The sequence below is a fragment of the Coturnix japonica genome, chromosome 1 (assembly GCF_054131305.1).
Source record: "Coturnix japonica strain WE chromosome 1, WE-NBRP24, whole genome shotgun sequence".
Classification (NCBI taxonomy): Eukaryota; Metazoa; Chordata; class Aves; order Galliformes; family Phasianidae; genus Coturnix; species Coturnix japonica.
In genome coordinates, this window is record NC_140663.1 from 164,847,047 (window position 1) to 164,868,987 (window position 21,941).

At 37.6% G+C, this 21,941-nt stretch overlaps 1 protein-coding gene across 12 annotated transcripts in view; it reads right to left on the reverse strand.

The window, feature by feature from the left end:
- Window positions 1-21,941, reverse strand: part of GRIA4 (glutamate ionotropic receptor AMPA type subunit 4) — a 210,414-nt gene that overhangs the window by 77,416 nt on the left and 111,057 nt on the right. For all 12 annotated transcript variants that reach the window (XR_014949138.1, XM_015852216.3, XM_015852210.3 and 9 more), the window contains exon 4: window positions 8,576-8,760. Coding sequence is in view for 11 of the 12 variants with exons in the window: in XM_015852216.3 (XP_015707702.2) it covers window positions 8,576-8,760 (185 nt within the window). In the remaining variant the exon portion in view is untranslated. The remainder of the gene's footprint in view (window positions 1-8,575; window positions 8,761-21,941) is intronic.

Here is a 21,941-nt window from a genome sequence, read left to right on the forward strand (position 1 = left end):
TCATCACTCTCACAGTTAAGAACTTCCCCAAGTATCCAATCTAAATCTTCTCTCTTTCAATTTAAAGCAATTTCCCCTTATCCTGCTCTTATTGTTCTTAACTTATTTTAAAGTCAGTAATGTCAAGTGATAATCTAGAACTATTCTGTTGATTTTAAAGTGTAGTAAAAGCAAAGCCAGGGAGATCTGAATGAAACTTAGGCTTTATACACAACTTGGAACTTCCTAACTTAACCACGCAACATTATTCTTTATGTTCAGCTGAACAATAGTCTGGTTTAGGAAACTCAGGAACTATTCCATTATCAAAAAGAAGAATAAGACTAAGTGTCTGCTTTTATTCTCTCTCTCTATTATTTGTTGTTTTTATTCCCTTCAGGACTGGTATGTTCACAGACTTTGATAAAGCCAATTACAGACTCACATCAGTGTCTGAGAAGAGAATCAGGCCCTAAGTTAGCTTCTGCCCTTCACTGCCACAGAAATGGATATTGCATATATCTCATTTTGAAAGAATACTTAACTTCCATAGCATGAAATCTCTCTCATTATGTTTTTCAACAGATGAAGGTCACTAAAGGTAGTGTGGGAAGAATTTCTTTTCAGTTAAATCTCTTCAAAGGGTGATAGCTGTTCATTACCAGTGGGACTTTAAAAAAGGTTCTCCTCTTTGGAACTGTCTCACAATCCACTTCCTTAAAAGAAGAATACATGCAATAAAATGAAGTCTGTCTAACACAATATAAAATGTCTAGGGACTTGTTAAAGATGGAAGATTGAGACTTGACCTGAAATACTCTAGCAGAAACAGTGATGATATAAACCACAACTGAAATGGGATTTTGTACAATATCTGATGCAAGGATAAATCTTTTACAAAGCTGTAAAAATGCCACTGAAAAACATGCTTAATTTTAAAAGCTATTGCTCTCAAAAGGGCACTATAGCTGGGGAGATTGGTGGACAGTTAAAAGCCTAAAATTACCACAGAGGGTAGGGTGTACAAGAAGGCGATGAACAAAGCAGCAATGTCTCTACAATCTACTTGTTTCTTCCTGCATTGTACAGTGGGTGTGGAGATGGCTGAACACCACTGACACAGTCGGGGATGGGCAGTGAGGGAGAAGCAGGAAGAGTGCGGGGAGAAGGTCACTTTATTAATATCACAAAGCATTTGTATTCATCCTTTGTCTTCATCTGCCTATTTGTTTGTTCATGAAATGAGCTATATCTCGGGTCCAAACCTCATCAGTTTGCGGTGCATTGACAAAATGTATTTGTATTACTCTGTGGTGTGGGCCTATTACTGTGTGCAAAATCCCAGCTGCTCTATAGAAAATGAACCTAGGCAGGGAGCCCCTGCTGACTTCAGTGTGAGGAAGAAGCTGGTAGCACTGCTGGCAGCTGGCTGCCTCAAAGAGCTATCAGGTTACATTGACATCAGTGTTAGAAGCAACTCCATAGACCTCTAGGGGAAAAGTAAACAAATACAGAGGGACAGAAGTGATGAGGAAAAGGCACATTATGGAACTCTCCAAACCTTCTGGATGAAGAAAAGATACACAGATTTCTGCTACTATGGCCCCGAAGCATGCTAACTCCAATGATGCTGCTTCTGGCCCAAATTAATGTGCCCTGCATGCACCAAATTCTTTGGCTGATGATCTGCTTCTGCGGTCCTCTGTGGGAAGAACTAAGCCTACATTTTGTTCATCTAAATCAAAAGGGTGAACAGGAAACGTGCAGACAAGGAGAGAGTAGGCAAGTTCATGGCACTTTCCACTCAAGGGAAAAAGAAATGCTTGCTGTGCAAGAAAACATAAAAAAAAGGAAATCTCTTGATAAACACTTGTACATGTTGAGGTAGTGATCCTCTATGCTTATATACTTCAATCAGAGGAGATTGTAGAGGAATGATTGAGCTCATGATCTGCTGAATTCATGTATCTGGTTAATTTCTGCTTCTCCGTAAGTATTCGGCTTCAATTTATTATTCTCAATTAATTGGTCTATATATCACTTCTAAAAATATCAGTTGCCAGCTTCAGTTACCAGACACACAGAAAATTAAGCTAAGAAACAACGTATTTTTTAAAACTCCAAAAAATTACAGCTTTATCAATTTAGAAAGCTTCAGCAATCAAACATTGCTTTTTCAGGTTCGTCATGCCAATGGCAAAATATTGCAATCAGAACAAGAGGAGTAGAATATATCAGTTTCTGTATTTTTCATCGCTTACGCATTCATTTACTTTTATTTTGCCAGTAACAATAATAATCAATCGTTCCAATAGCAGTCTGCTTAATGTTACCCATCAGACAGGTTTGGTTTGGAGTGCTAACACTAACACATTACTTTCTGGCTGCATATATCAAGACTTTCTTTAAGGCTGGGGAAGCTGAGGATCAGAGATGGAAAACAATACACTGAAAAACAGAGTTTCTCAGACAGTTATGAACAGAGTCCAAGGCACCATGCAGCTATTTCCCTGCCATGATTGATAATACTGTTACATGCTATTAATTAGAGTTTATTGGCTTGTAATTTTTACAAGGTTAACAATACAAGTACTTTGCTATGTGACAACTTTACACCTGTGTTTAATTTTTAGTATTACAAAACACAATGAATGTTCTTTTTATGATTATATATAGATTCATCTGTATACACAGAAGCATTAAATATGTGCCAGATGCTGCACAGCAGTTTTCACCTATGTGTTTAAAGGCAAATACAGCCCTGGACGAGCAGAGATGCTTTATCTTGCTGATACAGAGTGCTAACAGAGCTGAGAGATCTACTGGGAAATATCCCATTTAGCTCTTATGTGGGAAGGCTGGAAAGGAGAAAAAGACTGGGATCAGCCTGTAGGGCAGTGCAGGAGCCAGACTGAGTATCTCTGATAGCAAAACTGAATTGCAGTGCAAAATTCAGAAGATGCTGCTGCTTCCAGCGGACACCTAGGAAGACTTTTAATACATGGAATGTTGAGGTTTGAACTTTGTGACATGGAGATGGTGGTAGATGATGAAGCTGCTATTGACAGAAGAAAGGAAACTCATTGCTGCTCTCCCAGAAAGGATTTCTTTTCTGAATCAATTTCAGTACATGTCTATGCACATATTTTTTTTTCATTCATACATGTATGTACAGTATGTACAGACACAGAAGCTCTGGGAATGTGCAAATTAGGAATAACAACATGCTTTTTTAAAAAGGAGTAGGCACAGAAGTCCTAAATTCACTCATACTTCACACGTCCTTTTGCTTTTACTTGGCCATGCTTTGCATGAAGATCATCATGATAACTTGGTTAGATTCAATTCCTAGTTAAAATCTACCCAAGAAAGCCATGAGAATTTAGAGAGACTGAAGCAGAGCTTTCAGCAGTAGGGAATTAGGAGCCAAAATTCTGGATAAACGGGTGCCCTCTTAGTGAATAATATTTTAGATACAGTCACTTGCAGCAGCACTGAGGTTCATCTGATTACCCTGGTATTCCTTCTAGCTCTTGTTGATGCAAGGACCATATAGGCTTGCAAGATTCAATGGTGATATATAGTTCACCTACCCATGAGGTATCTTTATCCCTGTGCAAACAGTGGAACAAAAACCAAATGAGGTCATCTGTGTTGATTTGTGCCCTATTTTTTGTCCAGACCCTTCTCCTGACTCTGCAATGAGAGCAGGACAGGAGGGACACAAACAAGCTAGGAATAAGCTTTCCAGGAAAGGTCTTGGGAATTCTGGTAGAAGAGAAGGCTCCAGAGGGACTTCATTACAGCCTTTCAGGATTTAAAGTGTGCTTATAAACAAGATAGATACCAATTTTTACACCATCTGATAATGACAGGACATGGGGGAACCATTTAGAAAAAAACAGGAGATTTAGAAGAAAGGGTCAGATGTTACAGAGGGCTTCTTTCCTCAGGGTTTGGAGAGGCACCGGTATAGGGTTTCCAGAGAAGCTGTAGGCATTCAAGGCCAGGTTTGATGAGGCCCTGGGCAGCCTGATTTGGTGGGTGGCATCCCTGAGCACAGCAGGGTGGTTGGAATTGGCTGGGTTTGAAGGTTCCTTCCAACTGAGCCATTCTATAATTCTGTGATATATTTCTATGAGCCAGTCATGTATTCAACAAAGAAAAGTATCAGCCTCGGGCTGCATTGCCAGCAGGTGGAGAGAGATGATCCCTCTCTTCTGCTCAGCCCTGATGAGATGCTTTTGTAGTGCTGTGCCTAGTGCTGGGCTCCCCAGTGCAAGATACACTGACATACCGGAGAGTCTGGCAAAGGCCCAAGAAGGAATCTGAGGTCTTGGAGATCCTGATGGAAGAGGAGAGATTAAGAGACCTGGGACTGTTCAGCCTCGAAACAAGAAGTCTCAGGGGATTCTTACTAACATGCATTACTAATACCTAATAGAATCGTGTAGGGTATAGTAGAGGAGTATATAGAGGAGGAATCTCACTCAGAGACAACCAAAAATATTTCTCATTATAGTTGTTATATGATAGTAAGATGGTAGGGTGTTCTTTCTCTATCCAGACAGTAAAATCTGAAGAAGTGCTAAAATTATCCTGGTACACTTAAGTTATAGCAGATTTTTGAGAGTAGGTGGACATGTACTGACCTAGATCGACCAAAGACACTGCCAGTCTCACTAATGAATCAAAGCAACAAATCAAAGCAATTATGACCTTGCTCAAAGTGATGCCTTTTCCTGTGCTTAAACAATGCTTTGAGCTGAGCCATTCCAATTGGCACTAATACAGAAGCCAAGTGAAATGTTTCTATCAACACCAAATATCTCTACTATCAACCAGATAATGTGTAGTCCTGTGCCGGGGAGTATGATTAAAGAAGAGAAACATAGCTTTATTGAGAAAACCATAATGGTGTGCCTTGGCATAGCCTCAGGAGGAAAAACTCAAAACCTTTTTTGTGGGCAATCCAAGTAAATCAGACAGAAGTACTTGAGGGCAGGCTGAATGCATCTCTTTGAATTTAACAGTGATCCTACCATTCATTTATAGAAAATATCCCCAAATCAACCTCACTACAGAAACATAAAGATCTGAAAGGAAGACTATGTAATGAAAAATACACATGCTGGCTTGTGCACAAATTCTGGAGTCTGAATTTCAGATTCATTGTTGTGTTCCAGAAGAGAATTTTTCCATGAAGACAGACCTTAAATACTGAGTGAGGATACAGCTTCTGCATAAGTCAAGGCACATGGAGAGGAGAAAATAAATGAGAAAAAAAATACTAAAATGAACTAAGAAAAATATAAGAAAATAAATGAAAATGTTAAGATTAAAGTTGCACAAGAACTGGGGAAATGGCAAAGGGCTTCTTTTCTCAGCTGGGCAGCTGGGAGAGGAAAGTGGAAGAAGACTCCAAGTTGGATAAGTGGGTACCAGATACAGGCAGGAGAGCACCCCATGCACTCATTCTCTGGATAGAGTTAGTGAAAACACCTCCAAGTCTTCATTACTTGAGGTCCACAGCCATGAGAAGTGTGAATGTGTGCAGACATGGGCAGTCACCTGAAACTAAAACTGAAAACCCAAAGCCAGTTTATTTTCCTTCATTATCACAAATTTAAGGGCAAAATAGTTTGAGGTACCATCTCATTACTGAGGTGTAATTACTTTTCCTGAATGTTCTTAAGAATATTTACTTGTATATTGCAAAGTATTACAGTAGAGTCACAACTTAGACTCAATTACAGGAGAACCAGGTAGAAAAAAGTTGAGCTAATTGGAGTCACTGAAGCTTAACCAATTAATAAGTTCTTCTTAATCAGTTCTTGGGTTAGAGTCATGGAATTGTAGGGGTTGGAAGGGACCTCCCGGGATCATCATCATCCAACCTCTTGCTAAAGCAGGTTCCCGACAGTAGGTTACACAGGAAAGCATTCAGGTGGGTTTTGGATATCTCCAGAGATAAGAAGACTCCACAGTCTTTATGGGCAGCCTGTTCCAGTGCTCTGTCATCCTCACAGTAAAGTTTTTTCTCATGTATTGTGGAACTTCCTATGTTCCAGTTTGTGCCTATTGACACTTGTTCTGCCACCGGGTGCTATTGTAAAGAACCTGGCTCTATCCTCTTGACTCCTGCCTTTATAAGAATTGCTAAGATTCCACTTCAGTCTTCCCTTCTTAAGGCTGAAAGCCCCAGGTCTCTCAATCTTTCCTTATAAGGAAGATGCTCCAGACCCCAAACATCTTGACTCTAGTAGTTCCCTGTCTATCTTGAACTAAAGAGCTCAGAACTGGACACAGTGCTGCAGATGTGGCCTCATCAGGGCAGAGTAGAGGGGAAGGTTCACCCCATTTCTAAAGCACCTCAGGATAACATTGGCTTTGTTTGCCGCAAGGGGACACTGATGGTTTATGTCCAACCTGTTGTTCAACAGGACACCCAGGGCCTTCTCTGCAGAGCAGAAGAAGAGCTTGCATGATGTGAATAAACTGCAGAAATGTTCTGAAGTATTTAGCCTTCAATATAATTCAATCTATTTAAATGTATCAGTGGTCTCTGCAAAGAATTCCAGAAGTCCACATAACAGTACAAAGATTGTACAATTAGTTTTGAAAATTCACCTGCACAAACTTAAGAGTAGCTAATTTCGTATGTAAAATTAATCCCATGCAAATTAGACAGTAGACAAATGAATGTGTTTGTATGACTGGCTAAAATACATGAATGTTGAAAATTGGGTGTAACTCCTACCTTTGACTATCTCAGCATAGTTAATGGAAAGAAGACTCCATCAGCTTTCAGGCTTACCCTGCAGAGGCATTAGCCAGACTGACAACGTCTGACTCACCCTGCTGAGGACAAGCACCGCTTTTTTATCACTTGACACAAATACACTAAGTGCTTATTTTAGGTAGGTAAAATCCAGACCTCTATGAAGTCAGAGGAGGTCAAAACCTAGTTCCATTAAAATCAATATCCAGTCCGGTTCTGAATGATCTGAACAAAGAGCACAGGAAGCACTCAAAAAGAAATGACTATGCAGATGCTAAAAAAAAAAAAAAAAAAAAAAAAAAAAAGGAAAAAAGAATAGTAGCTTAGTAGCTCCAGGAAGGAAATAAAATGTATGTCTGAGACCAGTGAGTTCTGACTGATTATCAGATGACTTTGCTGCTTGTGCAACTGAGTGCATTCTCAATGCATACACCTATGTAGAATGGTGAGTATACTCTGGACTCCGGGTAATAAAGCATATTTTTTTCTAATTCACATTTGCGTGCTGTGTGAAAGAAATTACATGCGTGTAAATCCACACACACCAAAAGCTGAGGGGATAAGTATCTTTCTAAATATACTTTAAAAGACCCTCAAGCAGGTGTTCTGTTTTATTACAACATGGGCTGAACCTGGGGAGATTTTCATCATAACTATAGAAAGCGTGTGTTAAAACATAATGGCATCACCAGTGCAAAAAATGGGCAGATAAATATTGTAGCAATACAGCATCATCTCTTTTTTTCTTGGCAACAGTGACAGAAAAAGTCCTTTCTAAATCAGCCATACCAGTAATCCTCCATTTATCTATCTTCTGCCTTTAAAAGAAAATGTGTTGCATATATGACTATGAGGATTATTTTACGTGCTTTTGTATCACAAATGGCATTTTTTATTTCTGCGACTTTAGCAGCAGATGCATCAGAATCCAGGGTGAGCAGAGTTGTGCAGGCCTTGTCGCCAGCAGATGGCAATCCTGCCTTGCAGGTCTTTCATTGCCAGTGGGCAGTGAACCCAGCACCCCAACTGTGGGATCACTGAGGAGCAGATAGGTGACCCTAAATTACTCCCCCATCGCTTAACAAAATGCTCATTTCAAGAAATTATTTTATTCTTTTCCAGTATTTAAGACCTCATTCAAGCACTGTGTAGAGTCAGATCTATACAACTGGAACAGGACAGACAGCTCAATGCAAGCTTTCTGTCTGGAACTGTTTTCTTTACATAACAGCAGCTTTCTGTGAATAACTCATGGAAGAACCTGTCCTTCCTTTTCAGTTGAACAACACCTTTACCCTACTGTTTTCCATGTTTGTACACACCCTGCTAAGGTAATAAAACTATCAGCTTGAATATAAACAATAATAAGTGGAAAACATTTTACAGCTAGAAATACACGGTCTTGTGAACTGCAAGTAATAAAAGATTCAAATACGCTCCTTTTTTTCCTCAAATACAGTCAGTTTTTCCCCCTTAAGGTGCAGAAGGAGGGCACCATGGTGGTTCAACAGCACTGTGCTGATCTACCAGCCCAATGACCTGAGCATGGGACACATCAGGTAGTGAGGTGCTGCCCAGACCTCTTTGCTGGGAAAGGGGCTCAGCTCTCAGACACTGTCTGTTGTGACAAGAATCTTACAGGAAGGCAAACAGAGCCAGGCATGTGGACCTACAGATGTCAGCCCATGAAGAAAAACCAAAGGGAAGAGAAGGCAATCTCGTTTCCACTGAGAAAATAAACAAAAAGCAATGCACGGTGTTATCTCATTTGGAATTTCAGTAATGTGCTTACAGCGACATTAAAAGGAGTGTTACCTGTTCTAAGAGATTCTGCAGCCTCTCTATTTCACAGTCTATTACAAATTTCTTTTCTTGTCTTCTGTCCAGGTCTTCTAAAAGCCGCCTGTAGCTGGCATCATTGAAATTCTCCACGCAGATGGCGCTGACTTGCCAGCTATTTTGTCCTGCTTTTTCCATAATAGCTTGAAGTATTGAATAACCTAAAAGAGAAGGACACAATACACTAGTAAAACAATAATTGTTTATTATTATTATTATTGTTATTATTATTATTAACAGGAATTAATAAACAATTAAACAATAAACAATAAAACAATATTATGTTTCTTAATACTGGCTCCTGCAGGGAGAGGAACAAGATAAAGTCTGTATCCCTACATATGTTATTAGCCATGATCGGTGCACATTATGTAATTAATGAAAATTACAATTTCTATAATCAGAACTTTTGGAATGATTCTCAGTATTCTGGATAAGCCACAAATGATTTATACATATAAAATCATAAAAGACCACCATTCAATTTCCCAGACTGGTTTCCTACAAACTTATATATCCAGACATTTCTCATGACAGTGTGAAGAAAATACCAGAGTTCACTCATTTACAGAAAGATTTGTATACTAAAAAAGCAAAGTATTAGACACTGAGATGCTTTGTTGTTTGTTGTCAGTGGGATTTTTTTTTTTTTTTTGAAAACACTTAAGCCAAGTGACTTTTGATGCTTCTCAATAAGAATTTTCTGTCTCACGCTTTTATAATTATACATAGGTACAGAAAGGTGTGTAACTGAATTCTCCCATGCAGAAAAAAACAGCACCCATTGGCATTCATCAACTCTTGCTGAATGTTCCTGGAGGACAAACAAAAAGCGGCTATGAGTACAGTGAGGTGGGACAGGTGAGTTTCAGCAGTGGTGACAGGGACAGTGGGGAACCTCCACTGGTGCAGACCGTGATGAGTGCAGCATGCAGGCTTTTGGTCACTGCTGGTGAAAATGCACAGCAGTGACTGTGCTGAAAAATAGTGCTTTGCAGCTGACAATTTGCTCTATCAAGTAGTGTTATTGTGCTCTTAGTATTCAAAGTGTTCATGATAAATAAATAAATAAATAAGGAGGCATTACTTTCAGAGTGACTTCTTTATTTATGCCAGTAAAGATATGTAATAGATCAATCACATTGATCTACTTCAGAGATCCTATATAGCTTAAATCAAGCATGCAAAGTGACTAGAGGTCAACAAATGAAGGGCACCACAGAGGCGTTAATTATTACTACTGGCAGGATTATTACTCTTCGTCATTACTACTTGATGCCCCAAACTGTCATCTCTGAGTCCATTCACAGGTGAGAAAGGCAGCATCTGCACTCAGGTCTCTGCCTGAACCCACAGGGCAGGATCCCTACCTGCAACCTCCTGCCACTCCCCTTGATCCTCCTTCTAATTTTTCTCACTGAGAACATGAAGCACAGAGGCATGAGAGGAACTTCTGCCTACTCAGGACGGTTTGTGCATCTTGCCCTGATTTGCCCAAACATTTTCTGAAGTTGGATGCAGGTATTATCCAGTCTTTTATCATAGTCTCGTGCGGGTTGGAAGGGACCTTAGAGATCATCGAGTCCAACCCCCGGGATTCGAGCCTCTGTGTAGTAGAGCGGCACTTCTACCACTTGCGCCACAGGGGGATTCGAACCCGGGCCTGCAGTGTTGCAAAGTGGTGTCCTTAACCACTTGCGCCACCGGAGGCACACACCTAAACGGGGAACTTATATCAAGCATTGAAGATTGCACACCTAGGTCTAGAGGTAATGTTTAAGAAAAACAAGGACAGGCACTTTTGTTGACAACATGTTGATTAAAATGATGCAACTCAGAGAAAGTGCCTCTGTCCAGAATCAAAACACATAAAAAAATTAGACATTTTACTAGCTATCTGACTTTCTCTGCTATCTTCAAAAGATTTCACCTTCAAACTCTCATGTGATGACATGGATACACATGGTGCCTTCTTTGTCTGTTCCACAGGACGATCCCATGCATGGGCAACAGGGATCCCCAGCTGTCATTGCAATGCACTTGGACGATGCATGGCAGGTTTCCCATGAAAGGTGCTGACTGAGATTCCCACATATTGCAACAGTGGTCTTGTAAGTTACATTTCAGAAAGAGTATAAGAGTATTATGAGTGTGCAGTAGACCAAAAAAACCACCAAAAACCAGGCTTGCTACCCAGTAAAATAAAATCAGATGCTTTCTTTTTTTTTTTTCTTTTTCTTTTTTTTTTTTTTTTTAAATCAGAACATGCAGATTTTAGGACATATGACCCTAATTCTATTGAAAACCTAGGAGTATTTTCTCACTGGCTCCTATAGCAATTGCAGTCCTGGAAGCATTAACTTAAAATCTGTATCTTCTTGTTATTGCACTACCTATCCACACTTTGAAATGATTGGGTTCTAGGCTTTTTTTTTGTTTTTTTGTTTTTTTTTTTTTCTTTTTCTCCAATTCAAATAACTCATTTAAGAGAAAAATGCAAACACCTGTAATGAAAACATAAATTGTGTAATTTATCTTATAAATTAAGCATTCAATCTTCAAAATAATGTTTTAGCTTAGAAAATGCATTCAAATGCTTTATGAATTGACTGTTAAAACATTTCTGTACTCAGCATATATTTTTAACCTGGTGACTGTTATTTTTTTCAAAGAACCATACAGCTTTCTTGTTAATTGCTACATAATTATTCTGCTTTTCCTGTTGCTATATTCAATCCCCTGTTTGTCTGTAATTATCTCTTCAAATCATGACGTGATTCTTTCCCAAACATTGAATTTCTTGCTTCATTTCCTATTCATTTCCATATATAGATGTACATTAAGACTACTCCAGTGTTATAGGGGTTCCTGCTTCATTTACACTGTAGCTTTGACTTGGTCTTTGCTACAAAGACAGTCAACATTTACGTAATTCAGCTTCCTGACACAAATTAACATTTTCTTTGATTCAGAATGAATGGTGTTTGAAAGAGCAATTGACGTTCCCTCATTCCCCTCTTAATTCATTTTGACAACTTTACTGAGATGTGTTTTGATCAAACTGGGAGTTTATCCCAGCGCAAAGCATGACAAATATCAGACAAACACATAGAAAAGCTTTTCTTCTACCTTGGATCAAGGTTTAACTTGCCATATTTCATTAGCAACTGCCTCCATTTAGGAACTTCGAGCTTTTACAGCTTCTCATGAGAAGCTGGCACTCCTACATGGGTTTCATTTTAGTATATCTTCCATATAGAGCATAAAACAGGTAATCTGTAGTAACTGGATACAGCACACATCTTTACAAGATCCTTCACGGCACAGTTATATATCCAATGCACAATTAGAAATAGTGATAAAACTGCCTGACAAGGGTGGAGTTTGTGCAGAATGAATAAAGGCAAGCACAGGGTCAGATGGCATCAAAATTATGCATGCAGAGGAAAAATCGCTATTTGCCAAAATAATTGGCTACAGCCAAGAGGAAAAATAAAGAAGAGTTTTATGTGATGTTGCAAATATCTTGTACAGTAAAAAAAAAGAAAGAAATACAGAAAGAAATGAATCCAGGATAATACAGACACTAAGCACGGTGCTTCTGCTTAGACCAAATTCCTAGACTTCAGAGATGTGTTTACCCAAGCAAAGACATCAGACACAAATCATACAGCTGTGATCTGAGAAGTATTTGTTTTCTGGTTATCTGCTGTTTATCCTCAGTTATGTCACAGACAGATAAGTGAATCATTTTCTGGACGTTTAGTGATATGTGTAAATTTCATCCCATATACTGTGGAATATTACTGCCTTCACAAACGCAGACTGAAAAGGAAGGTAACTCCTGTCATCTGAGTTACACAGTCAGTGTGTTTTATTTAAATCATTATTTTACAAAATTCTTAGGTCTGAAACAAAAGAAAAGGAAGTTGTCCAATACCCATATAATCATCTTTCTTCACCAACTAATTCAGCCTTTAAATCCAGATAAATCATTAGGAAAAAATGCAAATTACTGGGTCCAAACATTGGTTGAAGACTGGAGGTCTTTATGAACAGAATACCAGTCCTTCCAGTTTGATCATTTAAATTAGGAAATCTCTGAACAAGAAAAAGCATCACTGAAATTGCTTTTAAACATAGTTAAGTCTTCCTTAAATGCAAGATCCTATATGCAAAAAATGGCTTCTCCTTTTTTTTTTTTTTTTTCTTTTCTGGACTGTGATCCTATGGAATTTTCCTCTAATGACCTGCGTTGAAAAGTCTGCCAACTGCTTTTGTGGGTCACTGCTCAAATGCAGACTCTATTGACAACTGCTCAATGTCCAGTAATAGCAGCTCCACTTCACTACTCTAGAATCAAAGCTGAGACAGGAAACATCTGCAATGAACCATCAGCAGCTCGATCAGGTTGCTCAGAGCCCTGACCTTGATTGTCTCCAGGGATGGGGCATCACCACCTCTCTGGGCAACCTTTGCCAGTGCCTCTACTGTAAAAAAACATCCATATGTTCAATCCAAATCTCCCATCTTTAAGTCTGAAGCCACTTCCCTTTGTCCTGTCATAACAGACTATGCTAAAGAATCTGTCCCCTTCTTTCTTATAGCCCCCCTTTAGATACTGAAAGGCTCTCTCTCCCCAGAGCCTTCTCTTCTCCAGGCTGAACAGCCCCAGCTCTCTCAGCCTATTTACTTTTGTTTTATGGTGAGATGAATTATGGTAATCTAACACATTACTACTGTTTTCCAAATGGATACCCAAGAATTGTCCTGTTGTGAAAAACCAAAATAAATATGATTTTTTTTTTTTTCTCTATCCATGTAAAATCAGACCAGACAGTGCCTATCCCCAAAAGTTTGCTTACTAGGAACAATACCGCAGCTAAGTACCTTACAAACAAAACCTTATATTTTTTTAACCCTACTTCCCTCATTTTCCATTGCATAGGCATGTTTTCCAATATGAAATGCATCAGCCATAAAGAAACAATGCCAGGTGCACACCTGGTCTTATGTCTGTTTAAACGGAGATTAGTAATTCTTCAGAGACTATCACAGATACTTGCTGTAGAACAAAGTGCGTAAAGCACATTGTAGGCACATGAATTTGGGAGCCCAGGCTTTCTCCCTACCAATACTGCACCGCCACTGTCTTTACCTTTCCTGCTCCTTCCTCCCAAGTAGCTGAAATCACAAGTCATCTTTTTCAGTCTTAGAAGTTCAATGGTCCTTCAGGTGGTTTTATTTGTCGTCTTCTGCTCCAGCTAGGCTTGCACTCATTCAATTTCATTTCAGTAGTCAGTGACTTAATTTTATTTATTTCCATTTAAATGAAAAGGAAAATCTGACATCTAAATCTCAGTGTGTTCAGAATAAACTGAAGCGATCAGATAAACATTTCTTGATTATTATTATTATTATTTTTTTTTTCCTGCCAGAAGGCACATGGTTGGCTTGTTTCCTTTACTTTCTCTCCTTTTCTTTCTCTCCTTTTCTTTTACCTTCTCACTTGTTTGCTTTCACCAGCAGTATTTCAGTGATCAATTACAGAGTTATAATTAGAATTCCAATAACTATTATCTTCCAGAAACCTTTTAATTCTGGGAAACCTTTTCCTCTGTCCCTCTAAGTGGATGCAGTTGTTGCGGATGGCTTTGCAAGGAGGCAGCCAGCAAAGTGGCCACTTGTTATGAAGAACTGCACCCCAGTAATAAATCATGGTATGGGATTATGGGGCAGAAAATAATTTAGTATTATTTTTCTATGATGCACAGGGTGCACTGTTTGTGTATTATTACTGTTCTTTTCTTTTATGACAACAGTGACTAACACGAGTTAGCAGGTTAATGCACTTAGGAACAACACATGCAGTTTATTTCTGTTATGGCCCAAGGAGTAGAAGATAGCTCCGCTTAACATGGATCTTTTTCAAAACAGACATTACATACTACACATTACTGAAATGCAAATACATTTTTTTCTGATCCAGGTAACTTTCTGGAAGGAATAAAAATCCAGCTGTTCCGAAAATTATCTGTGATCCCTACAGCTATAGAGGCTGAGACACTGGAGGTGTTTTATGAAAGTGACTTTAGTCTAATGGAATTCATATGAGGATCAGTGAAGGAAATATATTTGTTATAAATCCAACAAACAGCAGAAGTGGAGAATAAATGATCAAATCATTTGGTATGGATAAGCCGATATACTTGACCATCAGGATTGGATTCCTGTCACTTAAAACTACCTGTCTATAGAGAAGGTGTCTAAGTTAATCATTCAGGCTTCCACAAAAGAGATGAATCTCCCATAAAAAAAGCTTTTTTAAAATTTTTTATCTTAGATATTTATGTCAGAGGTGCTTTTCTGTTTCTACACCTGCAATTTTTACAGCCAAACCCTGGCAAGATTAATCCCGATGCCACAGTGATTAAACCCATACAAATAATGCATAGCACAAATGATGCATGATTGTATTGGATGTATTCATCCAGTAACTGTAAACACCCACATTCAATTGTATTTTAGTTTTTCCTCATTACAGTTGATATCTTCATATTAACAATTTATATATATATATATATATACATATATATATATATATTTGGCCATTGTGCTGCTTCCTGAACTGAGATTTATAAGCTTAGACATACAACCTTTGACACATGAGTACTCATTCACCTTCTCCACATTTAAGCTGTAGACAGATCGTTCAACACAACATACAAACTGGTTAAGTCAGATGCCAGAGTGAAAGCTACAACTAGAAGTGTGTTCTGGGCTGTTCTCAGGTCTAATTCACTGAATTGACAGAAAGATTGGAAAATAAGACAGGGAGCTCAAGAAACAATCCTATCTATTCCTCTCTATCCCTCTATCCCCAAAGGCAGATAAATTATATTTAAATCAGTCTAGACAGGTATCTTTGTTTGTCCTTAAAAACCTCTAAAGAGGATTCTGTAGCTTCCTAGGTAATATATTCATTGCTTAATTATCCTTATCACTAGGTGATGCTTCCTAAAGTCAAACTTAAATCTCCCCTGGCACAATTTAAAGCCACTCATTTCTGTCCTATCCCAGTAGATGCAAAGAATGGTTTGTTCCCTTCTTTATAGCAATTCTTCACATAACTGAGGATCACTAATTCATTTCTTTTCTGCCTGCTCTTCTCCTGATGAAACATGATTTTCAGGTTTTTTCTTGTGGAACATGTTTTAGTCTAGATTCTGGCTATTTTCTTTCCTCAGAATATGCTGCAATTGAGCCACATCTTTCTTGAAGTGCAGTGCTGAAAATGAGCCACATCTTTCTTGAAGTGCAGTGCTGAAAATGCTATGTAATTTAAACATGTGTTCCCAAGCAGACACAGTCCTTTCATTTTTATTTTTTATTTTTAACATCTGAATGTTAAATAAATGTTTTCCATATTTTTTTCATCCAAGACATTGACAAGGACACCATGAAAAACTGACACCAGGATAGGTCACTACCAGATACCCCCTTATTTGACAGTGAACCTCATCTACGTTTTTTTCTGAGTCCAAGCATGATGACTGTTTAGCTGTATTCTAGAAATTTGAGACAAAATTTCCTTATCTCATTTAGAAAAAATAATTTAAAATATTAAAAAATTCCTACTGTAATGAGACTCCTATTTTTTTTTTCCCCAAAGTATATAAAATCTGCTACTTTGCAAAATAAGGAAATTTGCTTGATCCAGCATGACTTGCCCCCAATACATCAGTACTTATTTAGCCTTCCAAATTCTACATAGTTTCAATTATATGTGTTACATGCATATGTTATGTTACATACATACGTTATGGTATGATGTATGTTATGAACAACGTCACCATTTCTGTCAGTGATCAGAATAATTTTATTACAGATGGATCTGGAATGAAACTGTAGAAACAATGGATCACATTTAGCCATTGTCTCTACTGTTGTTTGCTTCACAGATTTCAGAATATATGATGACAAAGGAAAATTACATTTATGATCTGAGTTTATGAGCCTGGACTCACTGATATCTCTGACCTGGAATAACTTCTCAGTGTTTAAAGGGTTGTGATCAATGGTTCTGTGTCACAATGGTGGCTGGACCACTTTCTTTTTGGACTGAAGCAATAATCCAGGAAAGGTCCAAAGATTTTATATGTTGGCTTTTACTAAAATGTAGTGACGTTACATAATTTTGCACCTCCCAGGCTCCTCAGTTGCAGGACTGCAAGTTTCACACTGAAGTCAAGTCTGAAAATAGTGTAGTGTCCAACATCTCCCAAAAGAAAAAAATCTTACATGGAGAAACAAGCAAAGAAAGGACAAAGGGAAAATACATTTTAACAAATCATTTTAAATTATAAATAATTACAAAAAAGAACCCATATGTATGTAGACAAAAGTACATGTGTATGTATGCCTAAAATTTAAATGGAGCAGTGCAAAATAGCATGCAAAGAAAGGACACAATTTTTAAAGGAGACAAACCAACAAAGAGAGGATTGTTTCTACTCCTTCTTCCTTCTTCTCCCTTTCCACTGAAAAGAAGTGATGGGGCAAAATGAATTTAATAACCTTCCCTAATTTGAATGTCTTTGCAATTCTGTCTCTACAGACATAGATAAACAGACCTGAGCAGTTCCTCTGATGATGCAAGATAGTTAAGGTAACATCAAGCTGCTTGACAGAGACATGGGAAAGAGGAAGCAAAGATTTATCTGATTTTCACACTAAACATTGGGTTACTGCTACATGATTAAAACTCTTTTTTAGTCCACATTATAAAAAATAATGCTAAAATATTTGACAGAGTTCAGAGAAGCAAATCAGAATGATTTGAGGCCAATATATAAAACATGCCTTGGAGAACAAGACTTAGAGGAGGGTTTCTCCCACCTAACAGTTACATTGCTAAGCCCATGCCAGTTATTCCGGCCTCCATCAGCCAGCAGTAGGGGGAAAACGGGCCCCTTTTGAAGGCAACTAACAAAACATCTTAATGTCTACCACACAGATCCTCAAGGGAGAAGAAATTTTCCTTTTCTCTCTATTGAATATGGAGGCAGTTAACTCAGACTATGATGTTTCTTTCTCTTCAATTGACATAACTAGCTGGATATGTGCACAAGAAAATTGAGAATAAAATGCAAACGATTAACAGTGAAAAAGATTTTTTAACCACAAGCCATTATACAAAAGTTGCTTCAGATTTTATGTCCTTTGATGCCTGAGTGACTTTCTGAAAGATACATTTTATTCTCAGGCACCTTATTAGACTGCAGGCTGTGGAACTTTTATGATGGAAATAAGTACGACTAACACAAGGAGAGAGCTATGTCCACCACACACATGCCTTCTAAGTAAGTTCTTTTATTTTATTAACTTACATATGAAAGCATAAATTTTCATTTAAGTAGAATTAAAAGTTAGGTTACTTTTACATTTCTCTTGTGGAGGTTAGGCAGCCTCACGTAGGTTTCCTTTGATTATTCTGAGGAAGGGATTTGCATACAATTACAGAGACAATTTCAGCTCCTAGCAGGAACAAACACAGGATGAAGTAACTACTCACTATATGATTAGACTAATTTATTACATCCCACTGAGGCAAGCTGTATTCCAAGAAGTAATCATAAACTCATGTTCAAAGCTCTGGTTAGAATGAACATATTTAACAATTCAAATTAAATTTCAGCTGTAGGAATTGATATTTAGCATGAAACACAGAAATAGGCGAGGTATAATGATAAAGATAACAGGTAACAGAATATAGGCATTAAAAGCTGTGAATGATTTGTCTGAAAACAAGTCAGGACAGAAAATTGTAATATGATCCTGGCAAGTTTCTGCTATTAAACATATGTTGATCTGTACTTTGGTTAGTTTTAACTGACCTTGGTATTAGAGTTTGAAAATGAATGCAGTGACCAGTCAAAAACTGCTTCATGAAAGTTAAGTGCCTGTGACATTTCATTATCCAATAGCACTTGCACTGACCATTCGGAAAGCAAACAGCCTCAAGAATTTTGTTCATTTTAGAGCTGGGTATTTTCCTTCCCCTGAACAGGTGTTTGTTCACAGAAAAGTGCACTCTGGTGACATCCCAAATCTTAATGAAAATGAGGGAGTTTTTCTGCACTGGACTCGAGAAAATGAGAAAAAAAAAAAAAAAGAAAAAAAAAAGGTTCCAGAAGAGTGGAAAACATCTAATAAAAATTGACATTGCTTAATTAGTTCAGTTTAAAGCATCTCTGTGAACAGGGAAAAAAAAAGGCATAATTTGGTACCTGCATAATTGTCACTCAGCAGAGCACTGGTAGAAATAAGCTCTCTCCCTCTGTGCAGTGTGGCACAAACGGTATTCATCAGAGTGGAAAACTTTAACTGCACTCTTCAATGATTAAGCATTTTACAAAACCCTAAAAAAGCTGCAGAGCATTTGCGAACTGACAGCAAAAATTTGAAGAAGTGGAGAATGAAATCAAAACAGAGATCTGTTTTGATATATAAATGATATATAAATGAGAGCCAAGGGAAGTAAGAATCCAGTCATACTCAACAGATATGTAATACTTTATGAGTCCAAGAGCATATGACTGGCAATTTAGACTGTAAAATCTAGGTTAAAAGTAAAATAGCAAATAAGATCTGATTTTAGCTGTACTACTGTTAAAACCAGGAAAACTATCCTTTCTGCAAACTTTGAGATTCTCACTGCTGTACTTTGATACTGGTTGGTATCTATTGTTAAAAAAACTGTAGGAGATGATAATCATCTATGTATGCAATACTGTTAAATTTGTCTTGAGTTTTCTTATAAACAGTTGTTCTTAGACTTACTGCTGAAAAAATACTGTGAAAAAATAAAAAAAATACTGTCCAATAATATTTTCTATATTCTTTGGCCTCTGATGCCACTGCCCTTTTCAGTGTGACTGTTAAGATACTGTTTCATAATAGAGCATTTTAAATGCAGTAAATTACCTCAACTGTCTCATTTTCCTCTAGAGATACAATGCAGATTTGTTTTTTCCAGTCTGCTTATTATCTGATGTCCAGCCTTCTCAACCTGAGGGTTGAGACATTATTCCAGAAAGGTCAGTGGGCCACGACTAACACTGGAGGGCATTTTCTCTGGTAGCAGCAAGGAAGAGAAAAGACTCCACACCCAGCTCCTCCACTGGGGTCAAGAGTCTTCAGCAGACCAAGCTGCAGCTATTAAGCTCCACGAAATTCCTTAACCACATCAGGTTTTGGTTTTCTTACTTCATCCACAGAGACATTTGCCCTGGGGCCAGGCTCCCCTAGGCTAGAGCTGCTCTGGAGCACCTTGTGAACAACTCCCAGGGGTGTTCACAACAGCTGCAATGAAGAAATTTTTCTTTAATTTAATAAAGCAAACATAACAACATCTGTTTATTGAAAAATATTCTAGAGGATACCAGTTTTACTTGCATTCAATATTCTGTTTATGATAGTGTCTTGCCCTGTTTATCACTGAATAAAATAGTGAAAAAACCTTAGTGGCATAGCTAAAGAGTGCATTTTATGCAAGCAAAAGGTTGTAATTACTTGATAGATACTTCTTAAAGGTTTTATCTCTGTCTGAAAATGTTAATATTCACTTTCATCTCCATGGTAGTTTAAATGAGCAAGTCCTCTTTCAGCAAGAGTCTATTGTTAATTCATTTTTATGATTAAAAAGGTTATTCCAATCCTGGGACAATTATCAGGAAATATGAGAAAGGTCTGTAAAATACACTCTGTGATAGAGAATGCAGATAAAATTCGTAGTCACCCTGCTAGGAATAACTGTTTGTGTTTACCTCAATGATGTTGTGCTCAGAGATGTTATTGTCCAAAGCATCTACAGAAAAATGCTCAGATAAGAGGACTTTTACTTAAATATATTATGATGAAGGACAGTTTTGCCATCTTGCCTTCCTTCTTTTCTTCCTTCCCTCCTTTCTTCCCTCCCTCCTTCCTTCCTTCCTTCCTTCCTTCCTTTTTAAATTAGGTCATAAGACATTTCAAAAGTATTCTTCATTTCTGCTTAGAAGTAACAAAGTGCTCTCACCTGAATATTTAATAATTTATTCTAAATATGATGGGCAAAAACCTTGCAACACAACACAAATTACACAAATTAATTTTTTTATGTAAATATTTGTTGTATCTATATATATATTCAGGAGTCAATGTCTTAGCCATTGTTATAAGTATTTTCCCTTCTGTCATTCCTCTGCAAGTCTGTAAGTGAATCATTTCATGTTCTGTATTCTAAGTTGAATTTTCACAGAATAAAAACTGGAATAAGACTGTAAAAGATGCTTTTTGTTAGGACAAATCCTGTTGCATAACTCATAAAATATTGGTATTGACCTTAGTTGGAACTGCTCAGGGGAGAATAAAATGGTCCAGTGTTTGAAATCTCATGTAATGAAAATTTGAGAACATTTAATTCCAAATCTCATTTAGTACACTGACTAGATTTTAAGCAAGCAACAAATTCAGTGCCAGGTGAAAATGTAATTCACAAAGAACTTTATGGGTGGAAGGCAAGCAGGCAGGATGGGGACCCTTCTTTGGAGGACTATTACCATTCTGCATTAAAAATACAGTCCTCACACACAAAAAAAAAACATTAAAAGTCATAGCAGTACTTGGGTAATATAAACAGTAAATTACAGTTTAGACCTGAACTGATGTTTTCGTCTTAAGTTAAATCCTTTTCTCACATACTTCTTTTCTCCAGATTATTATTTTTTTTGCCCACTGTGTAGACCGAATGTTCACCTTATCTGTGCAACTTTCTCATGTGTAAATTTCATACAGACTCAGTTTCACAACATCACAGTGGTCAAAAGATTTGGCAGAATTTTGGCAAGTCAAAACTACAAGCTAAAAGCTACAGCATATGTTTTTGGATAATTTTCAAGAGATGCTTTCAAGGAAGCAACAGATTGTTAAATGCCATTCCTTGTTTGTATATGGAACGTTTAAAACTTGACCAAATATATTTTATTATATTTTTTTCTTTTTCATATTTCTGACAGTTTTGTCAGTTTGTTGTCGGCTTGCCATCATGTCAATATTAGTTATTTCCTAGTAGAGGAGAAGTAAATGGATAAAGAGTAGGACATGCCAATGGATGGTAAATATCAAGATCCCTTTTCCACTATGGAACTGTCTCATTTACCTTATATCTGAGACAGTCAATACCTGGGCAGGAAATAAATTTAAAAAAACCCCTATCATGCTAGTAAACACTACAAAATATTTGCCAGTGAGATGTTATAATTTATTAAGTATAACTTACGATAAACTGACACTTAAACAT